The sequence below is a fragment of the Zootoca vivipara genome, chromosome 8 (assembly GCF_965207765.1).
Source record: "Zootoca vivipara chromosome 8, rZooViv2.hap1.1, whole genome shotgun sequence".
Lineage (NCBI taxonomy): Eukaryota > Metazoa > Chordata > Lepidosauria > Squamata > Lacertidae > Zootoca > Zootoca vivipara.
Window position 1 is genome coordinate 63,378,652 of NC_142591.1, and position 20,404 is coordinate 63,399,055.

The window sequence follows — 20,404 nt, forward strand, 5'->3', positions numbered from 1 at the left end:
CAGACTGCCTGAAATCCATACTTTTAATGCCTCCTGAAGTAAATACCTGCCAGTCAATGTTGGCATTAGGAAGCAAATTAACTCCATAATTCTCAAACCAAATTATCTACAACTTATGCAAAGTTCACTTACTGGGTATTGGCATAAGTGATCTGTTGTAGTACATTCCAGTTCCCAGATAGAATTCTGTATGTAGACCATAGATATCGGCAGGCATTTCCAACACTATATTCATTCCTTGGTTAAAAAGAATTTCATACAATTGCAGGCAATTTTCATGCAAAGCTAGTATTTCTGTTGTCGATGACTATGTTATTCATTCCTTTCAGCAACATTCATGGTTTCTACCGGAAAAGCTATGCAACCACAGCTTTTCTTAATGCAATTCTCCCTTTTTTCATGCTTTCATGCCATCAAATTCTTGTGCCAAAACTTTTTAAAGTGTTCAACACATTGAATTAGCAACCCTTAACTTAACATTCTGTTTTACTTACTTATATTTTATGTATTGTAATGTAATGCAGCATGAAATGTGGCATTCAGGATAGAATGATTTATTGGAGTGTTAATGGAATTGTTTCACTGTTCAGGTTTCCTTCTCAGTCAACTATGAAATGAACCAGTCGGAGGCTCGCATTCAGACTGATGTAAGTTTTCTCTCCTCATCAAATGTTAATTCCTTTACTGTATGCTTGCTGATTTCTGTACAAAATGCAGCAGAAGCATAACTCTTGATTTATTTATCTTTTCCTGCAGATAGCTCTAGGTGTTTTGGGTGGCCTGGCAGTTCTATGGTCCCTTCTCAAGACAGCTGGCTGGAAGAGACGTATAGGGAGCCCCATGATTGACCTACAGGTATAAACGATTGGGAATCCTAGCAGATAATACTTTTTACACATATGCACGCTTTGTATCTAAGATCTCATAAACACACACATGGTGTGTTTAAGTGCTGATGACGATATAATGATATAACTTCACACTCTTCCGATCCATTGTCCTGAACATTTGGGAAGGGCTGCAGAAAGCAAGCAGATATTTGCCTCATCTGATATGACTTGTGGGTTAGGATCAGATCTTTTCACATCTTCCTTCACAGCCACCTTCCACATGCTTCATTAAGTTATAATATTTACAGTTTTATATCAGTTTGGAGGTATCCAAAGTTCTTCATGTACATAACCCCAGTAATCTTTACAATTTTTGTAAATTGGCCATTATTATTATTCCTATATAGTGGATGGGGAGGGCAAAGGTTAGTTAAATCCTAGCGTGTTAATGACTGAGGACTTAAATAGTACACACACTTAACCACTATACTACACCATACCAACTGTTGCTGGATATGTTTCCGATCATAGGTCTTCTGTGCCTTTCATGTCTCCTGTTGAGGAAAGCATCAGAGTAGATACTGGGGTTTAACTTGGGTAAATAGATCTAGGGAGATGTTGGAAGAATATGGCTGTTATATGGTCCGAGTATCTGGTTTGAACCCCTGAGAATCATTACAGATCATGATCATTGAGGGTTTCAGTGAAATGTGGAAGGAGACCAACTAGAAAACAACTTGTTGCCAACAAAAGTCGGGATTGTGAACCAGAAAGATGGTCGCATCTTAGTAAGTTGTATGAAGGAGAGATCAATGAAGCCAAAGTTGCAAATAGTCTAAGGAAGCAGAGACTGGCAAGTGGGGAGTAATAGACCACAGAAATCTGCCTTTTGCCAAGTCAGTCCCTCTTGGTCAATATTGTTACTCTAAGTGGCAGCAGCTTCCCAGGGTTTGAGACCAGAGTTTTTCCCAGTCTTACCTGGAGGTGCTGGGAATCAATTCTGGGGCTTTCTGCATGCAGTTTGTTCTCTGCTTCTGACTTCCAGCCCTCCCCCAGGCTAAATGTAGGCTAGGAGGAAAGAAAAGCTAAGAAGCACAAAATGGGAGCCTGAGCCAAAAACACTGAACCCAACCTTCAAGCTTTTACCTTTTAGTCTTTTTGTGATTGTAAGCTGTTCTAAACTGTTTTAGTTGTTGTTTTTTAAATTGTTGTAATCTGCCCTGGATCTTTAGGGTGAAGTGCAGGCAATAAATTAAAATAATAATAGTAATAGTAGAAGGGTTCAGTCAGGGATAACTAAGTACGGTAGGTCTGGTGGGTCAGGGAAGGCTGAGTCTTCTGCTACTGAAGATCTGCTGTATTGGTGGCTTATGGAAATAAATAGTTAGGCACTGGATCCATAGCACTTGTTTATGATGCTTACACATATCAAGATGACAGGGAAAATCCGGACTTCCTTTGTCTTACTATTGTTATAACTATGAAGTGATGGCTGCAGAGCATCCTTGGAATTCAAAACAAATGAAAAATAATTGTATTATTCTTTAGCTGCTCCTCTTTTTATTTGATGGTTGCCTTTATAAAAAGAGACTACACAGAGTCTTTTCATTTCAGGGGGTGATTTTTTTTTAAGGCTATAGCTAACAGCATTTTCCAATTAAAGATTAATTATCAGCTGTTAATTTTTTTGAAGCAGCACCTCTGCCTATCCCGGCAAGTTGCCAGTGTGACTCAGTTCACTGAAGGATTACTGGAGGTGATGAAATCCACATGGCCAGTGTAGCAGTATATCTGTGCATCACATTGGCTCATTGCACAAAAGCTCCAGGAAGAAAGTGTGGGGTAACTGTTGTCTTCTAAACACAGTTCCAAAGTCAGATGCCTCCCCATTTTCTGAATCACTGCATAAAGTTATACAGGTGTAGAGACCCTGTGTAAGAATAGCATTTCTGTCTGTTTCTGTCATTGCACCTAACACATTTGTACTCTGATGTTGTAGACAGTTCTGAAGTTCTTGTTATTCTACTCTGGAGACCTTGCAAATGTTTTCTTCATCATCTCAGTGGGAACAGGGATATATTGGCTTATATTTTTCAAAGTAAGTTTCATCATATTGTGTTTCTTTAAAGATAAATAAACATTTGTGCACATATAAATGTTAGATGTGACATCTAAATGTTTGTGTGTTTTGTTTTCCCTTTTTGCTTTTCTCACCAGACCATTGAGGCAAGTTGTACCTGTAAAATATTCTCTGTATTTGTCCTTTATACTTTACCTCTTCCTCTAACTTTAAATGTGCATGCTGTAGTAAATATAGCTACAGTGTATTCCTGCGTATAAGACTACTTTTTAACCCAGGAAAATCTTCTCAAAAGTCGGGGGTCGTCTTATACGCTGGGTCGTATTTCTTATATGGCGAGTATATCTCAAACTCTATATTTTAACTGGAAAAGTTGGGGGTCGTCTTATACGCCCAGTCGTCTTATACGCCGGAATATACGGGTAGTTATTTTTTAAAAAAATGCTCCAAATCCTAATTTCCATCCAGCTCTGGTAACTTTGGCAAAAGCATTCACTATTTTAAATTCAGTTGTAGAAATTGTATGATATGATTAAATATACATGTAGTTACAGCTTGTTTGATTTAATGAAGACCCTTCACTCCACAGGCACAGCAGTATGTCTCCGTTCTCTTACCATTACCAAGTCAAGAAGACAATTTTGTTTCTTACATTGGATGTGCTTTTACTCTTAAGGTAAGCAGTAGGGCCATGCTCTGGATTTGTCTGAGCCCTGAGCAAAAACTGGCTTGTTCAGAGGGACTAAGGCATCAGGTGAGTCAGATACAGAGAAGCCTCTTGCTGTTAAGCAGAGGTACCAATACTTCTTGATGCAGGGCACTCTTTTGCAAGTGAATTCTCTGCAGACCCCTCTCCCTGTCAGTGGAGAGAGGAATGTTTTATTAGGGTTTTTTCAACTAAATAAACATAAGCCTTGCCCCCCAAACTATGTTGGAACTGGATCCATAGTGGAGTGAATGTCTCCCGGGTTAGCCCTGGGAGGATCACCCATATCTCAAGGGCAGGGAGAACCTTGTGGCAGAGCCCTAATCATTAAATTGCCCATCTGATACTGTGGTTAATTTTGTCTTCTAAATGAAAAATCGTATCAGGGTTAGCATTTTTAGCACAAGCTCCAGTTCTGCTGTTTTCTGGAGAAAGAGAAATGGTTTCAGTGGTAAGATATGACTTCTTTGTTTGTCTTCCAATAGCGAAAGATTTAAAAAAGAGAGACCTAACAGCAGATACAGGCAAATTAAGTAGCCTGGCCTTTGCTAGAACCTGAGAGAGGACTTGTATGCAGAATTTTGACTAGAAATCCAAGCCAGACATAGCCCCATCTCTAAACTGTAGTATTAACAATGGACTACATTGGAGGACTGTTGCAAGCCACACTCTCCCATTCATACCCCCACCCCAGCTGCTGCCTTGCAATATAGAACTAATGGATTATGGACGCTGGCACTGAAAGACAAATGTGTTTTAAAGCTAAACAAAAATATTTTTTTCAAATGAAATAAAACTTGAGTTGGAATACAATGTTTCATATCCAACACTGCTGTCCCACTAATGCAGCAGATTTCCACTTGGGCAGCAAAAGGCTCTTCTCTCCTCTTCCCTTCAGCACCCCATGCTCTCTCAAAATCTGCTCCAGCTGTTTTAAGGGCACAGGAAGAGTGGAGGAAGAGCATTGGGTGCAACCCAATATCCAGTCTGTTTTTGCAGAGGGAGAACTGCCACTGTCTAACCACAGCTATGCTACAAGCTATGGGTAGCCTCTTGGAGATCAGTATGTTGAACTAGGCAGGCCTTTGGTCTGATCCAGCAGTGGTCTTCTAATGTTCTTATGTCCCATTAAACTCAATGGAACTTGCATCTCCATGTGAGTAGGATTTGAACAGTGACAGTCCCATAGATTTCAGTGGGACAGTTGTAAACACATGTTCTTTCACAGCAATCTTTGGAAGTTATAAGTTCCTAAATTTTAACTGACCCTGTTTGCAAATTTTTGATAGTTTCAGAGCAGGGATGAGTTAAATTGCCAAACTAGCAGCATGTTTTTCAAGTGGAATTACACTTTTAATATACTACCCGTGATCATGAGTTGCCACCAACAACCCTAATGCAGCCAACTCCTGTTGATGGATATAATAAGTGGAAATATTGATCAGGAATGAGTTTTTATCCTATTTTTGCAGCCAGGTTTTCTGGATTGCAACATAAATTGTACAATTCTGAATGATGACTTCCTGTTTTTAATTAGTTGTCTTCCTGTCCTAGATGCTAATTTAGGTTTATTTTTGTTTCATTCAATGGTTTCCTTAGGCACTGCAGTTTTTGCATCTGCTTGTTTCCCAACTTACGGTAGATATCTTTTTCATCGATTGGGAGCGTCCTAAAGGAAAAGTTCTTAAAGCAGTTGAAGGTATGTGTTCCTACAACTTCTGTCAGCCCTAGCCAGCATTGTTAGTGGCCAGGAATGGTGGGAGTTGCAATATCCAGATAGCCACAGGCTTACCATCGCTTTTCTACGTGAATGTGTGGAATAGCCCCAAAACATTAGGAATATTTCCATGTCCCAGCTGTAGTCAGTTAAGATACTGTTTTATTTGAATGTGGGCAACATCTAACGAAGTAGCGCTGTTGATGCAAGGATTTCCACCTGTGCTGCAGAACTCCCCCTCCTCCTCTCCCCGTGTGCCCCTGGCATCCTCTGCAGAAGACATTTAGGGGGTGTATGGAGAGAATGGAGAGTTTCCTTGCAGAGTCTGAGGTCCTTGTGCTAAAAGAACTTTTGCATTGGATACTACCCCTTGTGCTGCCACTAATAACTGGCCATGTTCCTGTGCTTAAAGGTAAAGGGGACCCCTGACCATTAGGTCCAGTTGTGACCGACTCTGGGGTTGCGGCTGAGGGAGCCGGCGTACAGCTTCCAGGTCATGTGGCCAGCATGATAAAGCCGCTTCTGGCAAACCAGAGCAGCACACGGAAACGCCGTTTACCATTCCGCTGTAGCGGTACCTATTTATCTACTTGCACTTTGACGTGCTTTCGAACTGCTAGGTTGGCAGGAGCTGGGACCGAGCAATGGGAGCTCACCCCATCACAGGGATTTGAACCGCCGACCTTCTGATCGGCAAGCCCTAGGCTCTGTGGTTTAACCCACAGTGCCACCCGCGTCCCCCTGTTCCTGTGCTTCTGGCTTCCTTTTAATGCACTAAATGATTTGCGACCTATATAAACTGACTGGGGGCCTAAGATTGGCTCCAGAAGCCCTGCTCACAGACACACTATTGTGTCCCCCTCCCATGGGATGTATTTTTAATTGCTTTCAAACAGACATTAAATACCTTTTTATTCCTATCTGCTTTTAATTACTGATATAGGTTTGAAGGTTTTTTTACGGTTTATTTCTTGGTCTTACATTATTTGGATTGGGATATTTTTAATTCTTCTGTCTTAAGTTTTCCTGTCTTAATGTATTTTATAAGTTTTTATATTATAGCTTGTTTTTTTAGATTACTGTTTATTATATTGTGTTAAAATATTTTTTAATACAGTGGTACCTCGGTTTACAACCACAATTGGTTCCGGAAGTCTGTGCTTAACCTGAAGCATACTTAACCTGAAGCGAACTTTCCCATTGAAAGTAATGGAAAGCGGATTAATCCGTTCCAGATGGGTCCGTGGTGGTTGTAAACCGAGGCGGTTGTAAACCGAGGTATGACTGTAGATGCAAGCTGCTTTGTGGAAGCTATTTAAGCTGGAAAAACAGGATATAAAGAAATAACATTTAAGATCTTTACAGTTTGAACTATTCTTCTCCACAGGAGAAAATGGCGTAAGAAGTATTTCTGCACCTGTCAGCATATGGAGAACGTATTTCATAGCAAATGAGTGGAATGAAATTCAAACCATCAGGAAAATAAATCCTCTCTTCCAAGTGCTTGCTAGTCTCTTCTTCTTAGAGGTGACTTTCAGATTTCATTATAATTCATTTGATTTTTCATCTTTCTAAAGAAGTTGGGTAAGCTGATGGGATGTAACCAATGAAGTCATCCCATTCGTGCAAGGACTTCTGCCTGCACAACAGGACTTCCCCTCTGCTCCTTCTGTACAATCCCCCAACTGTTCTGGGGGTTCCCCAACCTTTCCCATGCAGATTTGTAGGAAGTATGTGCGTTAACACCATTTACCTTCCCGCCGGAGCGGTACCTATTTACCTACTTGCACTTTGACATGCTTTTGAACTGCTAGGTTGGCTGGGATAGAGCAACGGGAGTTCACCCCATCATGGGGATTCGAACCGCCGAGCTTCCGATCGGCAAGCCCTAGGCTCAGTGGTTTAGACCACAGCGCCACCCACATTTCTGTGCACTGCTCTGGTTTCGCCAGAAGCGGCTTAGTCATGCTGGCCACATGACCCGGAAGCTGTACGCCGGCTCCCTCAGCTAGTCAAGCGAGATGAGCGCCGCAACCCCAGAGTCATTCGCAATTTACCTTTACCTTTACCTATGTGCGTTAACAGGGCAAGTTGGTTGGATACAACCCAATGGTTATATTGTGTGCTGTTGTGCTTCTTTTTTATTATGAGCTCCCATAGTTCAGTTTTAGTTCTGTTATCTACAGGTGAAACTCGGAAAATTAGGATATCGTCGGAAAGTGCATTTATTTCAGTAACACAACTTAAAAGGTGAAACCAATATATGAGATAGACGCATAACATGCAAAGCAAAATATGTCAAGCCTTTATTTGTTGTAACTATTTGTCGTTATGCGGGTCAATTATAAATGGAATGTAATTAATGAAATGTAATAGCAATTTTTATTTTTGTTTATTTTTGTATTATTGTAACTATTCATTTAACTACTGTGGAATTTCCAAAAGAAAGCATTTGTAAAAATAAAAATAAAAAATAATAAGTTGCATTACTGAAATAAATGCACTTTTTGACGATATTCTAATTTTCCGAGTTTCACCTGTATGTACTTAGTGTATGTATATGTGAGCCACAGAATTTGTACAGTACATATCTTAAAAACAAATAGCATGACACAACTAGACATCAGTCTTAATCTATTCATCATGCAGCATCAGCTGAAATACTTGTTCTAGCTGAGTTAAATGGTTAGTAAATGCTTACTCCTGCACACATAATGAGAAGGCAGGTGAGGACTAATTGTCTTGTGCATATATTATTAGTGACCAGGACAAGAGCTCTGTTAATGCTGTTTCTGTGCAACCTGCAGAGCTATTACTAGTATTTCCTTCATTTTAGACTTGCTTTTCCATAACAAAACTTTGCAGATTCTGTTCTTGGCTGCCAAGTGATATTTATGATGCAGGAAGTGAAGCAAGCTGCTCAGCTAAATACTTGATATCATAAAGCAGAATTACAGTCAATGTTCATTCATTGGAATGGTCAAATCTTTAAGTTCCAGAGCTAAAATTATCCTGTTACAGGTAATTTTTGCTAAGTCTTAACTAAAAATGGCTCAGCTGGCTTTGGAAGGGAGCTGAAAGTACAGCTCATGAAATTGTTATATTTTGAGTTTATAGAATCCTCTTCTGGTTTTATCTAGCACAATCTAGTACATCTGCATCATAATTGCAAGTCTTTCTGTACCATAAGTGTAGAATTACTGTTTTTATTTGAATAAAAGTAGAGATCAGTAAAACCTCATGGTCAAAGATATACACTAAAATAACAGAACACAATAAGTCCAATAATTTAGAAGATCTTTGTTAATGCAGATTACTAATGAGATACCTTTTGGTATTTTCAAAATTACACTTTCAGGTTGTGGGGTTTTCAAATCTGGCCTTAATGGATTCTTCTTCCAGTCTTAAAAGGAGCCCAGAAAGTTACATAGCTCCCTGGAGTCGTATTTTGAGATTTGGCGTGTCTGCTGTCCTTTGGCTAGTGATTGCCATAATACAGGTAGAGCTTTCCATTGCCACTATATATTTAACTGTCTTCACTTCAAGGTATACAGATTTGCCTTTGTTGATTTTGTTGTTGTTAAAAGATTAAAATTCTGGTTGTATTGGATGTCCTTGGAAAGGCACAAACTAAGTATTTGTGTGTTTCTATATTTTTCTTTAGAGGTGATTATTTGGAGATCTATTTTCATTGGGTAGAACGTAGAAGTTGACATCCATCAATTATTAACACAAAAGGTCTCAATTGGTGTTAGTGATCTGCTCTAACAAAACTTGTTTGTACATGTTTGTGTACAAAGAGCATACATGCTGTGTGACATATGAACATACAGTGGAAAATCAACTTTCCACTGGAATTCTATTGGTGGATTTGAACTTTGGAAAATTCAAAAGATACTTGAAAAAAGTGGTTTAAAATATCTAATTGCAATTTGAAATACATGTGCTATTGGAAATAGTTCATACAGAATCTGAAGATAAGGGAAGATTATTGAAGACAAAACAAAGAATGGGCCTCTCCTTGCAGTCTTCACACATAGTTGAAAGAGAATAAAGACAAATGAGGGGAGGAGCAGCAGCAGCAATGCTCAACTGAAAGTGCAGTTTCCAGATTTCTCAAGAGATAATAATAATAATAATAATAATAATAATAATAATAATAATAATAATAATAATACAGAATTGCTAAGTCACCTCTAGGTCATTAGTCAACAACAGGCATAGGCAAACTTGGCCCTCCGGATGTTTTGAGACTACAGTTCCCACCATCCCTGACCACTGGTCCTGTTAGCTAGGGATGATGGGAGTTGTAGTCCCAAAACATCTGGAGGGCCGAGTTTGCCTATGCCTGGTCAACAACATAGGGGCAGACAAAACATATACTGGTACAACTACCCAGCATCCCAGACTGAAGTAATTTAAGATCGACACACTACATCCCAGCTTTTGCTTCCTTTCTAAATTACCCCCATCTTCTTTGGAGGAGGCAGAACACCTTGGACTTTATAAAACAGTGGCATAACAGGCAGCTCGTGGCTTATACTCTTATGACTGTTTCTGTTTAAAACTGGCTCCTAAAGCAGAGAATTTGAAGGTGCACGTCCTTAATTCATTAGTAAATCTGATTTGTTACAGGTGATCTACTTTTCTGTCTTCTATGAAAGATTTATAGAAGATAAGATAAGGCAGTTTGTTGACTTGTGCTGTATGAGCAATGTAAGTATTCAATCATTTTATGCTTCCAATTAGTGCCTTTCTCTGTGAGTATGTTAATGCTTTAGAATGCTATAAAGATGTAGTTAGTTTTGTTTTAACAGTTAGCATAGTATAGCAATTAATAAACCAGAGTTGCTGCTCTTTATTCCACCAGTTCTTTGCCAAAATCTCAACAGGGTTTGTTGTCTTGCTCACTTGTGTAACTATACTATATATAGTTTAGTAGACTCAGGGCCCTCAACAGTAATTTGAGAATCTCATCCTCACTCCACCAGTCAAGTGGGGAAGGGTGGTGGTAAACTATCTACAAGCACATCCTCTTTCTCACAGATGTACACACACGGGTTTATAGATGCCTAGAATAAAGATATGCCCGGTTTCAAAATATATTATATCTCACTAACTGCATCATGGTAGAACGTAACTCATAAATAATAACTGCAAAATAGATTAGTAGTCCAGAATTCTGCTTTCTGGTGCAAAGAATCTTCATATCCGTTGAAAAGAAACACTGTAAAGTTATATTACTATTTGAATCTGTAAGATGCTGAATTTTATTTTTCTTACGTTGTAGATTTCGGTCTTTCTGTTGTCACACAGATGCTTTGGGTATTATATTCATGGTCGGTCTGTGCATGGGCATTCAGATACCAATATGGAAGAGATGAATATGAACCTAAAGAGGGAAGCGGTATGTAAAACAGCTAGGAAGGGGAATCCCAAAACTCACTTATATATCAAGAATGCATGCACAAGAACTTTAGTTATTTTTTATTTCATTGTACTTCAATATGTGCTTAACTGTTGCCACTCAGGGGAGGGGGGGGGGGTGATGAGAGAGATTTAAGAGTAGGTCAAGCAATGAAATTGGTTGCATTTTCTAGAATCCTTTATACACCCTCAAATATATTTTTTTGCTTAAATTTTGAACTGACTCCCATGCCTTATCAACAACTGCATCTGAAACTCCTCTTTCTTTCATAAACAATCCATCACACCAGAATGGGGTACTGATGTTTCAGAGAAACAAATATAAACCATCCTTTTACACACCCAACTTATTTTTCCTTTGTATCCTTGCCCTAATTTTTTAAAGCTTGTATTTTTTCACTTTTTTTCTTTTCTGGCTTGTAATTAGCATTTCTAGTGCAGAACAGCAGTGCATTAACTTTAATTGACATCCATACACAATCTTAAGTACATGTACAAAGAAAAGGTAAAACTGATAATGATAGTAATAACAACCTTAAATAATTATACCGTTAAAAATTGATTTAAACTTGTACTTGTACATGCTCTTTTCTTATACTTTCTAGCTAAACAAAAATAAACCAAATAAAAAATCCAATAAACTAAATTATATCAAAACAGACTTCCCGTCATTTCCCAATGTCGTACATTTACGACGTTGAATGTACTTATACTTCTTACCTTACTCTTACTATAATTTCTAGTACTTTCTTATAACATATCGTACCGTTAAGTACATTAACAACTATCAGTACAAAAGGGTAAAAGCAGGTGTTGCTCAGGTTCAGTGGAATGGATAATAAATTCTTGAGTTCATTCCTTGTTCAAGTTGTTCCAGCAATTCTGCTTTCCGTCATTTCCTTAGGAAAATCTGTGTAGTCAAAGAGGCTTGTTACCAAACACAGATGGTCAGACTTTTCAGATTTCCATTTCAAGCAAGATGAGGCAGCAGTATGACAGGATCCATGAAACATTAACAAGGGTATGTATATTATTGGCAGGCTTGCTGTCCTCTGTATTTAAAATGTCCTTGTCCAGACGGATTCTAGTTCAAGAAGACATAGAATCTTCCACATCTATTTTTCTTAATCTTACATATCCTTTACAGCCAGTGCATCTTCATTTTTCTGACCATGCATTGTGCATATGGATCATTCACACAGAGACAAAAATAGATATGAGTGAAGTTTACATTGTGCATCTGTGTGTGGAATGCTTGCATGTGAACTGTGGCCTCCCAGGACAGCAGAGCCTTTTGTCTATGAGTATCGTTTTGTGTCTGGGTCCTTTAAGTATCCATGTGGCAGTTATCCAAAAACTGAAATTGAAGATATGACACAGGGTGTAGAATGCTGTTCTAGTGCTGGTACATACCTTTAAAGCCTTACTTGGCTCAGGCCCCAACTACCTTAGGATCATCTCTTCACATACCAGCCTGCCTATGACTTAACATTTTCTGCTGAGTTCCTGGTCTTAAGTGTTGTCCTCATCAGAAGTACAGTTTATTTACCCATGCATTTTAATTTGTACAACCCCTTAGTCCCAAACTCTATAACTGGAAAAGTTGGGGGTCGTCTTATACGCCCAGTCGTCTTATACACCGGAATATACTAAGTTTATATTTTGGTATGAGCTTTCGTGTGCATGCACACTTCTTCAGATACATCTGTGTGTATCTGAAGAAGTGTGCATGCACACGAAAGCTCATACCAAAATATAAACTTAGTTGGTCTTTAAGGTGCTACTGAAGGAATTTTTTTATTTTGCTTCGACTCAGACCAACACGGCTACCTACCTGTAACCGGAATATACGTATGTCTTGCGCTTTAAATTAACACAAATATCAAGCACCTGAAGAGGGCTATAACCTTAAGGGTATCTTTCAATCAAGTATTTTGCTGCAAGCATAAGTGTCTTTGAGCGTGAATGCAATCAGATATTTCCAGGTATTCTACACATCCATTACGTCAAAAGAGACCCTGTGTGCATTTTAAAATCATTTGTATTTCTTTTTCTCCCCAGAAACAGGGTCCTGTTAGACTTTTGAATTCATCTGCGACTACATTTGAGCAGAGTACTAAAGCATACCATACCATGAATAAATTTCTAGGTTCATTTATTGATCATGTAAGTATTACAATTAACATTTAATAAAAGATTGAATAACGTTTTTTATATTAAGGGATTGTGATTTAGCCTCTGTTTTCATGTGATCCTGTAGAGATGAGATTGTGCTGTGCAGATGCTGGTTCACTGCCCTGCAGTCAACACCACAGAAGCTGGTCACTTGTATCACAGAACTTGTATCACAAGTTGATACAAGATCACCTCGCTTCCCCTCTGTTGATTTTTCTAGTGCCTTTTGATAACTTTTGTTTCTTTGCTTTTGGAAAGTCTTTGGCCTGATACCTTTTAATTTCTTTTTCTTTTTTACTCCCTCCCTGAAATGTTTTTCTTTTTGTAGTTTTCTATTCTACTGCTTTCGATGTGTGTTGCATTTTTAAAGTTGCTGTATTCTTGTTGTTTGCTTTTAATTTGTTACATTAGCCGTCTTTGGTTCTTTGTTCTGAAGTGCAAAGGTGGGTTATAAATCCCTAAATAAATAAAATAGTGCTTTTATTTGTTTGTTTCTTAGAAGTGCTTTTATAATGAAAAGTTTGTTTTGTTTTTCCACTTACAGGTTCATAAGGAGATGGATTACATTGTAAAGGACAAATTGTTGCTGGAGAGAATCCTTGGAATGGAGTTCATGGAACCAATGGAAAAAAGCATCTTTTACAATGGTATTATCAATCTAGATGTTAAATTTTTATGTTAGGTGAGCAGATGAATCCTAATGGCTTGTGTCTACATGAGTCCCAGCAATCTCTGTGGTTTATTTTTTGACCAAGCACTTGAATGCTACTGGAGCATGCCAGAAATGCAGCAAGCTGTATGGGGTTTAAATTCTCCAGTACCTAGGAGAAATGAAATTTGCCTACAAATAAATGAATCACATAACAGTAGGAGAAGCAAAGGTCTATCTGAAATAGGAAAAAAACAACATTATTATTCATCCATGTAAGAAAAGCTTCACTAAGAATATGTGAGTCTGCTGGATAAGGCCAGTGGCTCATCTAGTCCCAATTTGGTGTCCTCTGCAAATTTGATGCACATCCCCTCAATTCCTTCATCCAAGTCATTTATAAAGACATCGAACAACAATGGGCCCAGGACAGAATCCTGCAGCAGCCCACTGGTCACTTTTGAGGAGCTATTAATAAGCACTCTTTGGGTTTAGTCAGTCAACCAGCTACAAATCCACCTAAAGGTAACCTCACTCAGCCCACATTCTACCAGCTTTTCTGCAAGAATACAATGGAGGATTTGTCAGAACCTTGGCTGAGATCAAGATGGCTGATATCAAAATCACTATGTCCACAGCATTCCCAGCCTTCTCTCTCAACTTGATGTCAGGACTTGAAACTTCCTCTTTGATGTCAAAGGTGTCTTATCCCACATTGTTTGTTCAGACAGAACCTGTTTCATCTTGTACTTTGTAGTCCTTCCAGCACTGCACTTGACAGGCATAACAAAAGAAGTTTCACCTGTCATAGTGTTAGCCATTAGTTTCAGTACTTGTTCTGCTGTAGCTAAAGATGGTGTCCGGAGTAGTTGGACTACTATACTTTCTTCCATAAAGTCTATCAAAACAATGGAAACCAGATGCTCCAAACTGTATTTTTATAGATACTGATTTTCAGAAAGGTCTTGAATCTCTGCAATGTTCTGGTAGAAGTTCCTAAGACAGTTACACTGGCCAGATAACTAAGGGTTACCAGATAACAATAGTTGATAATGACACCATGAAGTTTAGATGGCATTTCTTGGTTGCTAAATTCTTAGTGTTTTAATTTTGAAATTTATGTGTATAGCTCATGTTTTAGTCATGCTGGATTTGGAATCTTTAAAACATAAGATTTTGAGGTGGAGTTTTTTGTTGTTTTTGTTCTAAGTTATATAATAAAATATACTCTGAGAGATCAGAAAGAATGTGCCTCTTGTTCAGAATGAGTCTTGGTAATCTGCTTCTGATTTTTAAACAGTAAGCACTTAATGGACATCTGTGCACAACGGGATGCCATACAATACAAAGCCATTTTATAAAATTAAGTTGTTACAGCTTTCACGGTAAAGGAATGAAATAGCTATCTATTGCAGATTATTATGTTTCTAACTTTTCTTTTTAGTTTGTTTTATTTTTGTTGTTTTTATCCATTCTCTAGAAGTTTTTCTCCCATTGTACAGCTTTTTTGATGCAGATATTATACATGTTTTTCAACAGGTTGTTTCCTTATTTGCAGATGAAGGTCATTCTTTCAGTGATGTGCTATATTATGGCAATGAAGCCACACTTCTCATATTTGACATGCTGTTTTTCACCATCGTGGATATGGCCACCCAAAGTTTTGTTTTAGCAGCTGTCCTGACGTATTTGCAACAAGAGGTAAGCCTCTTTATTGGAATGGAGTAGAGAATGGTTTTTTTTAATGATAGCATATAGTAGTTTGTATTCTCAGTTATCTACAAAATGTATTATTAGACATCACAGATAATTGTTTGTTTGTTTGTTTGTTTGTTTATTCCTAAGATTGCTAGGCACTGTTACAAAAAACAAAACAGGTGCTGCAAACTTGCAGTCCTAAGAGTAAACACTGCATGTTGGAACAAAACAGGACTCCAATGCTGTGTAAGTTTCTACTGGAGGCAGTGTAGGAGAGTTTTTTTTTTTTACTGTCCACACACACCAGCACCACCTCCCAAGCTGCTCCCAAAGATCTCCCAACCCTCCAGAGCTGCTTTTCAGGGCATACAGGAGAAATGAGCAAAAATCATCTCTCTCCCTCCCTTCCTCCAGTGGAATCTCATGTAAGCAGAACTCCACTCAGTGCAAACCTACATCGAACCCAAAATACATTGGAAAAGAAAGGGTCTATGGCAGGCATGTCAAACCTGCGGCCCTCCAGATGTTTTGGACTACAATTCCCATCTTCCCCAACCACTGGTCCTGCTAGCTAGGGATCATGGGAGTTGTAGGCCAAAACATCTGGAGGGCCGCAGGTTTGACATGCCTGGTCTATGGTAAAGTTTAATGACTTTTCCCATTGAAGACTAATATATGACAGATAGAATGTATGTGTGTATCAGGCCTATCATCCTGGCTATTTTATCTCTCCCAAGGAAGGATATTTATATAATCTCGTCATTCCACTTCTTGCTTCAAGTACTGTGCTAGCAGATATTGTAAGTTCAGTTGGGCTTTTGCAAACATCACTCTCTGCTCGTCAATTAGTGCAAACTGGCAATTAGTGCAGAACTGTCTAGGACTGCCCCACTTTGCCATTGGGGCAAACAGTACATACTGTACAATGGTCAGTCATAAAGCTAGGATTTTTTTCCTTCGTATTTACTGCTTAGCTATGACAACCTGTAAATGGTGTGTATAAGCAATACAATACAGAAAATGTAAAAATCAGTAAAACTATAAAATCAGGTTTCAATTAAAATGCCTACTGGAATTTAAAAACAAAAATCTTAAGTTCAATTGGGGGGGGGGGTTCTGACCTCAACCAGAAGGGCGTTCCACAAAATTGGGCCACCAATGCTGAACACACTGTTCCTTGTGAATACAAACCATGGATCTGAGCTGTGGGGGAACCACTAACAGTGACTCCCCTGAAGACCTCTGTGATTGAATATGGATACTGTATAAGGGATTAGGTATTCTGGACACAAGTTGTTAAGGGCCTTTTGAATTAATGCAAGAACTTTGAACTGAACCACTAGCTTATGGGCAACAAGTGCAAGCTTTTGAGCACTGGAATTACGCACTGACCATATTCTGTCCCCATCAACACTCTAGTCGCAATGTTTCGCACCAGCTGGAGCCTCAGACCAGGCCAAAGAGTATCCCCACTTTGATGCATCTCTTCTAGGCTCTCTTGAAGATGAACACGAAAGTAACAAACCATAGAAACACGTCTGTCTGTCTGTCTGTCTGTCTGTCTGTCTGTCTGTCGCACATCTCTATTGTAACAAATTGGACAATCATTATGATCTTCCAGTAATAAAGATGTTTGGAGTTGACAGCACAATTTTGAAATTGTTAACAAGCTCTGTTATACTAAATTTGTGGTTTCTTTTTTAGAAGAATGGTCTGGAAATAAATTGTAAACAGCCCCCTCACTGTGAAAAGCAGCTTGCTTTCAGGTTACTGTTGGGGTGACCAAACAACAAGTCTTATTTCCAACCTTTTACCGTTACTGTTTATTATGTGAGATGCTTAACTTGGATTGATCATACTTGACAAATCTAAGACAGTAACCTTAGATGAGATTAAATAGCAGCTAGCATTAGCTTAACATCCTGTCAAATAAGGATTTACTGCTACATATGGAGTATTTTGTACAATTTATACCATAACATCTGAAGTTGGTTTTATCTTTTCAGATTTTTAGGTTCATTCGTAATACAGTTGGACAGAAGAATTTGGCATCTAAAACTTTGGTGGATGAAAGATTTCTTATATGAAATGACTTTCTGGGAACTAATTATGGCTTTAAAATGACACACATACACAAAGGATTTGCTTGCAGTACTTTGTAAATATTCATGTGTAGATTTTTTCTTTCATATTGTGTACTTGAAAACTGCTGTTTTGGATTAAATAAATTTGTACTTGTAATGGATAGTGATTATTCATTTCACATTCCATAAAAGGGATGTCAAGATACAGAAAGATGTCACTGTCAGTATTAAAGCTGAACCCCTGCATTAGTTTTGCAGATATTTTATGTATATGCGTACATCTCTGGTACAGTGTTTTATGATTTGTGGGTAGGAGCTGGATATGTATGGAGAAAATGATCAAAAGGTAGAGGATTCAGGTTCCTGTGTTAAACGAATTTTCTGGATTGAGTACAATGGGCACTGAAGCAAACTGCATGTAGATATTCGGTTCCTGTGCTTGGAGTTTCAGTGGTAGGTGTGATTTCATAAAGTTCCAGAGAAGCTTTGCTCTTGCCCAGCTCGTAATAGGAGCATTTGAAGCACTTCCTGATTTCAGGTTTTAATGAGAGAAGAAATTCATCCTATGTGGGGCAGCCCTCATCACTCTCTCTCTCTTATTATTATTGCTGTATGGGCTTGAACCACAGATGGAATAAATCAGGAGGTCTCTTAAAAACAGCTTTGAAGTGGAAAAACACAGTTCATCTATACATGACTGACTAGCTACTGTTCCTGTATTTCCTATAAACAAGAATGTTGTGTGTACTTTCCCAATCTACTTCATGTACTGTCCACAAAAGGATTCTGGAATTTTGGCTTTTTAGCTGACAGTTTTGCTGATCCATTAGGTATAGGAGTACAGGGTTTCACCTTCCACAGAAGAAAAATGCTGACAAGTATAAAAATGTGCTAATCTAATTAAACAGTAGGTGTGGCTTGGGCAACAAAGCAGGCCTCCACTGCAGGAGTCAAGCGCTAGCAACAGGGCATGCCTGACCTAATAGAAAGAGAATATTACGACCAGTGACTCTCAGAACTTTCTGCAGCAATGCACACTAAAATGCAAACTCATTAAAATCTGGTAAACTGAATTTATGATTACAATATTTACACGTGCACCATTAGGAGTGTGTTCAGATTACAGAATTGGGTTTCCAAAGAGTTTGGCCCATTTTAAATTTTGTCATGTGGGAGAGCAGACATAGGTCTATACAAGCTGTATAAAAAAACAAAGATTATTTAGGGTTGCTTTTTATTTGCTAGCAGCTGTGAAGATGACCACTTGAATTTCTCCCCCTGCCTTGAAGCCACTGCAAGAGCAAGGTGAGAATTTTAGAAAGCACACCAAGAGGCACCTCACGGCCACGCAAGCAGCCTCCATCAGACTGCATTTCAATCAATTCCTTGCACAGCTTCTGTGTGCATCCTTACTATAACAACTGGCTCTTTCCTTTTTCCCATTCAATATAAAACGTTCAGTGCCTCTTTAAAATAATTCTGGCAGAGTAAACGTCACATTCCTAATATGTTTACTAGGCTGTGTTCCCAACATATTTTACTTATGAGTAATTGAGGAAATGAGCATTTCCACTGCAGCAGAGTTCCTGTCTGTGCCTTGTACTGTCTGAGTCATCCAGTAGATTAAATTCAGAATGCCATGCATACTAGGCTTGGGCCCCTTGGACAACGACATCTCTCTTGCAAATGCCACTACAACATATGCTCATATAAAAAACACTTACCGGTAGTCATAAATTGTTTAGAAAATATTGAATACTTCCCCCCAAAATAATTATTTAAACAGAAGAAATGGGTGGTATATTTATGCCCTGGGATCAGTGTGTTGAAAATGACTTGTAAGTTATCTTGTCTGAGCCAATCCACTGTAGCAAGATCCTTTGGGGGGGGGGTGCTCCTTTCTCACCCCCCCACCCTGCTTGCCCTTCTTAAAATAAAATCAACTGAGCTTATAATTATATAAAATTAAAAATACAACAAAGCGAGGAAGGCTTCAATACCATGAAATAATAATAGGGGGAAACCATCAAATCAGGTCACTAAATGCCTGTCTTGAAATGTTCACTCGTTAAAATCTCAAGACTGACAAGTTTCAGAGATGTGAGATGGTGCAAACATGAACCCAAAGCAAAGCTTCCTCGGTGAACCTAAAAAGGTTTCAGGACAGTTTGCATAGGAAGAGAAATTCCCTACAATTTACATGTCCCAGAACATTATAGGTCAGAGCCACCCCCTTGAAGTGTGCCCAGAAGTTAAATAATGCAGTTTAAAAATAAAAAATAAGTCTGGCAGCCCATGCCCATCTAGCAGTGAGCTGCCAAATCCTGCAGCAGCTGGTACTTTCAAGCACTCTTCAAGGTCAACCCCAATCAAAGTACATTGCAATAGTCTGGTTTAAAAGAGCACAGGGCATATAGCGGTTAAATCCATGTCCTGGTGGGGAGGACAAGTGCAATGGATAAGGGTGATTTTGAGATGCAGGACCATCATCACCTCTTTATGGCTAATTGTGAGGCTGAACCAACAAAAATATGTGTGGATTGGTTTGCAAGCCTTTTAGCTCTCTTCTATGGCGACTGGTTTAGGATGAACCTACTGGACTCGAAGTGACGGAAACCAATGCAAATGTCAGGTGGTATCTATCCATGGTTTGAAAACAATATAATCAAAAAGGGTGATAGATGATAGGAACATAGGAAACTATACTGATTCAGACCATTGGTGCACCTAACTCAGTATTGTACACACTCACTGGCAGCAGCTCTCTAGGATTTCAAGCAAGAATTCCCTCCAAGCCCTACCCGGCTACCACTGCTAATTGCCCCCTCTTGCTGCTGTTCTCTTTGCATGTTTATACTGTACCTCATTCCCCCTTTCCTGTGCCATTGCGGGGGGGGGGGTGAGTGACGTTCCGTTGTTGCAGTAGGTGTGTGCTTATGTGTGCAAGGTGTCCTCAACATTTTCTGTTCTTTGGAAATTATCCCATGGGCCCCAAAGGGTTTGCGACCCTTGGTTTTATGCCTTGTCCTTGATTTGAA

General features: G+C 38.9%; 1 protein-coding gene and 1 long non-coding RNA gene across 4 annotated transcripts in view; one reads left to right on the forward strand and one right to left on the reverse strand.

The window, feature by feature from the left end:
* Positions 1 to 17,523, forward strand: part of TMEM67 (transmembrane protein 67) — a 32,169-nt gene extending 14,646 nt beyond the window's left edge. The window contains exons 15-28 of one of the 3 annotated variants that reach the window (XR_015951539.1): positions 591 to 647; positions 757 to 855; positions 2,830 to 2,928; positions 3,500 to 3,586; positions 5,216 to 5,315; positions 6,721 to 6,860; positions 8,692 to 8,832; positions 9,969 to 10,049; positions 10,624 to 10,740; positions 11,665 to 11,781; positions 12,822 to 12,926; positions 13,480 to 13,617; positions 15,124 to 15,285; positions 17,289 to 17,523. Coding sequence is in view for 1 of the 3 variants with exons in the window: in XM_035125869.3 (XP_034981760.3) it covers positions 591 to 647; positions 757 to 855; positions 2,830 to 2,928; positions 3,500 to 3,586; positions 5,216 to 5,315; positions 6,721 to 6,860; positions 8,692 to 8,832; positions 9,969 to 10,049; positions 10,624 to 10,740; positions 11,665 to 11,781; positions 12,822 to 12,926; positions 13,480 to 13,582; positions 15,143 to 15,285; positions 17,289 to 17,369 (1,470 nt within the window). In the remaining 2 variants the exon portion in view is untranslated. The remainder of the gene's footprint in view (positions 1 to 590; positions 648 to 756; positions 856 to 2,829; positions 2,929 to 3,499; positions 3,587 to 5,215; positions 5,316 to 6,720; positions 6,861 to 8,691; positions 8,833 to 9,968; positions 10,050 to 10,623; positions 10,741 to 11,664; positions 11,782 to 12,821; positions 12,927 to 13,479; positions 13,618 to 15,123; positions 15,286 to 17,288) is intronic. The other 2 variants (XR_015951540.1, XM_035125869.3) reach the window with 2 other exon arrangements.
* LOC148684874 (uncharacterized) lies at positions 16,995 to 17,231 on the reverse strand. The gene is made up of 2 exons (XR_015951541.1): positions 17,142 to 17,231; positions 16,995 to 17,101 (listed from the first exon to the last, which is right to left on the reverse strand). It is a non-coding gene; the product is annotated as an uncharacterized LOC148684874 (long non-coding RNA).
* Positions 17,524 to 20,404: the final 2,881 nt, after the last annotated feature.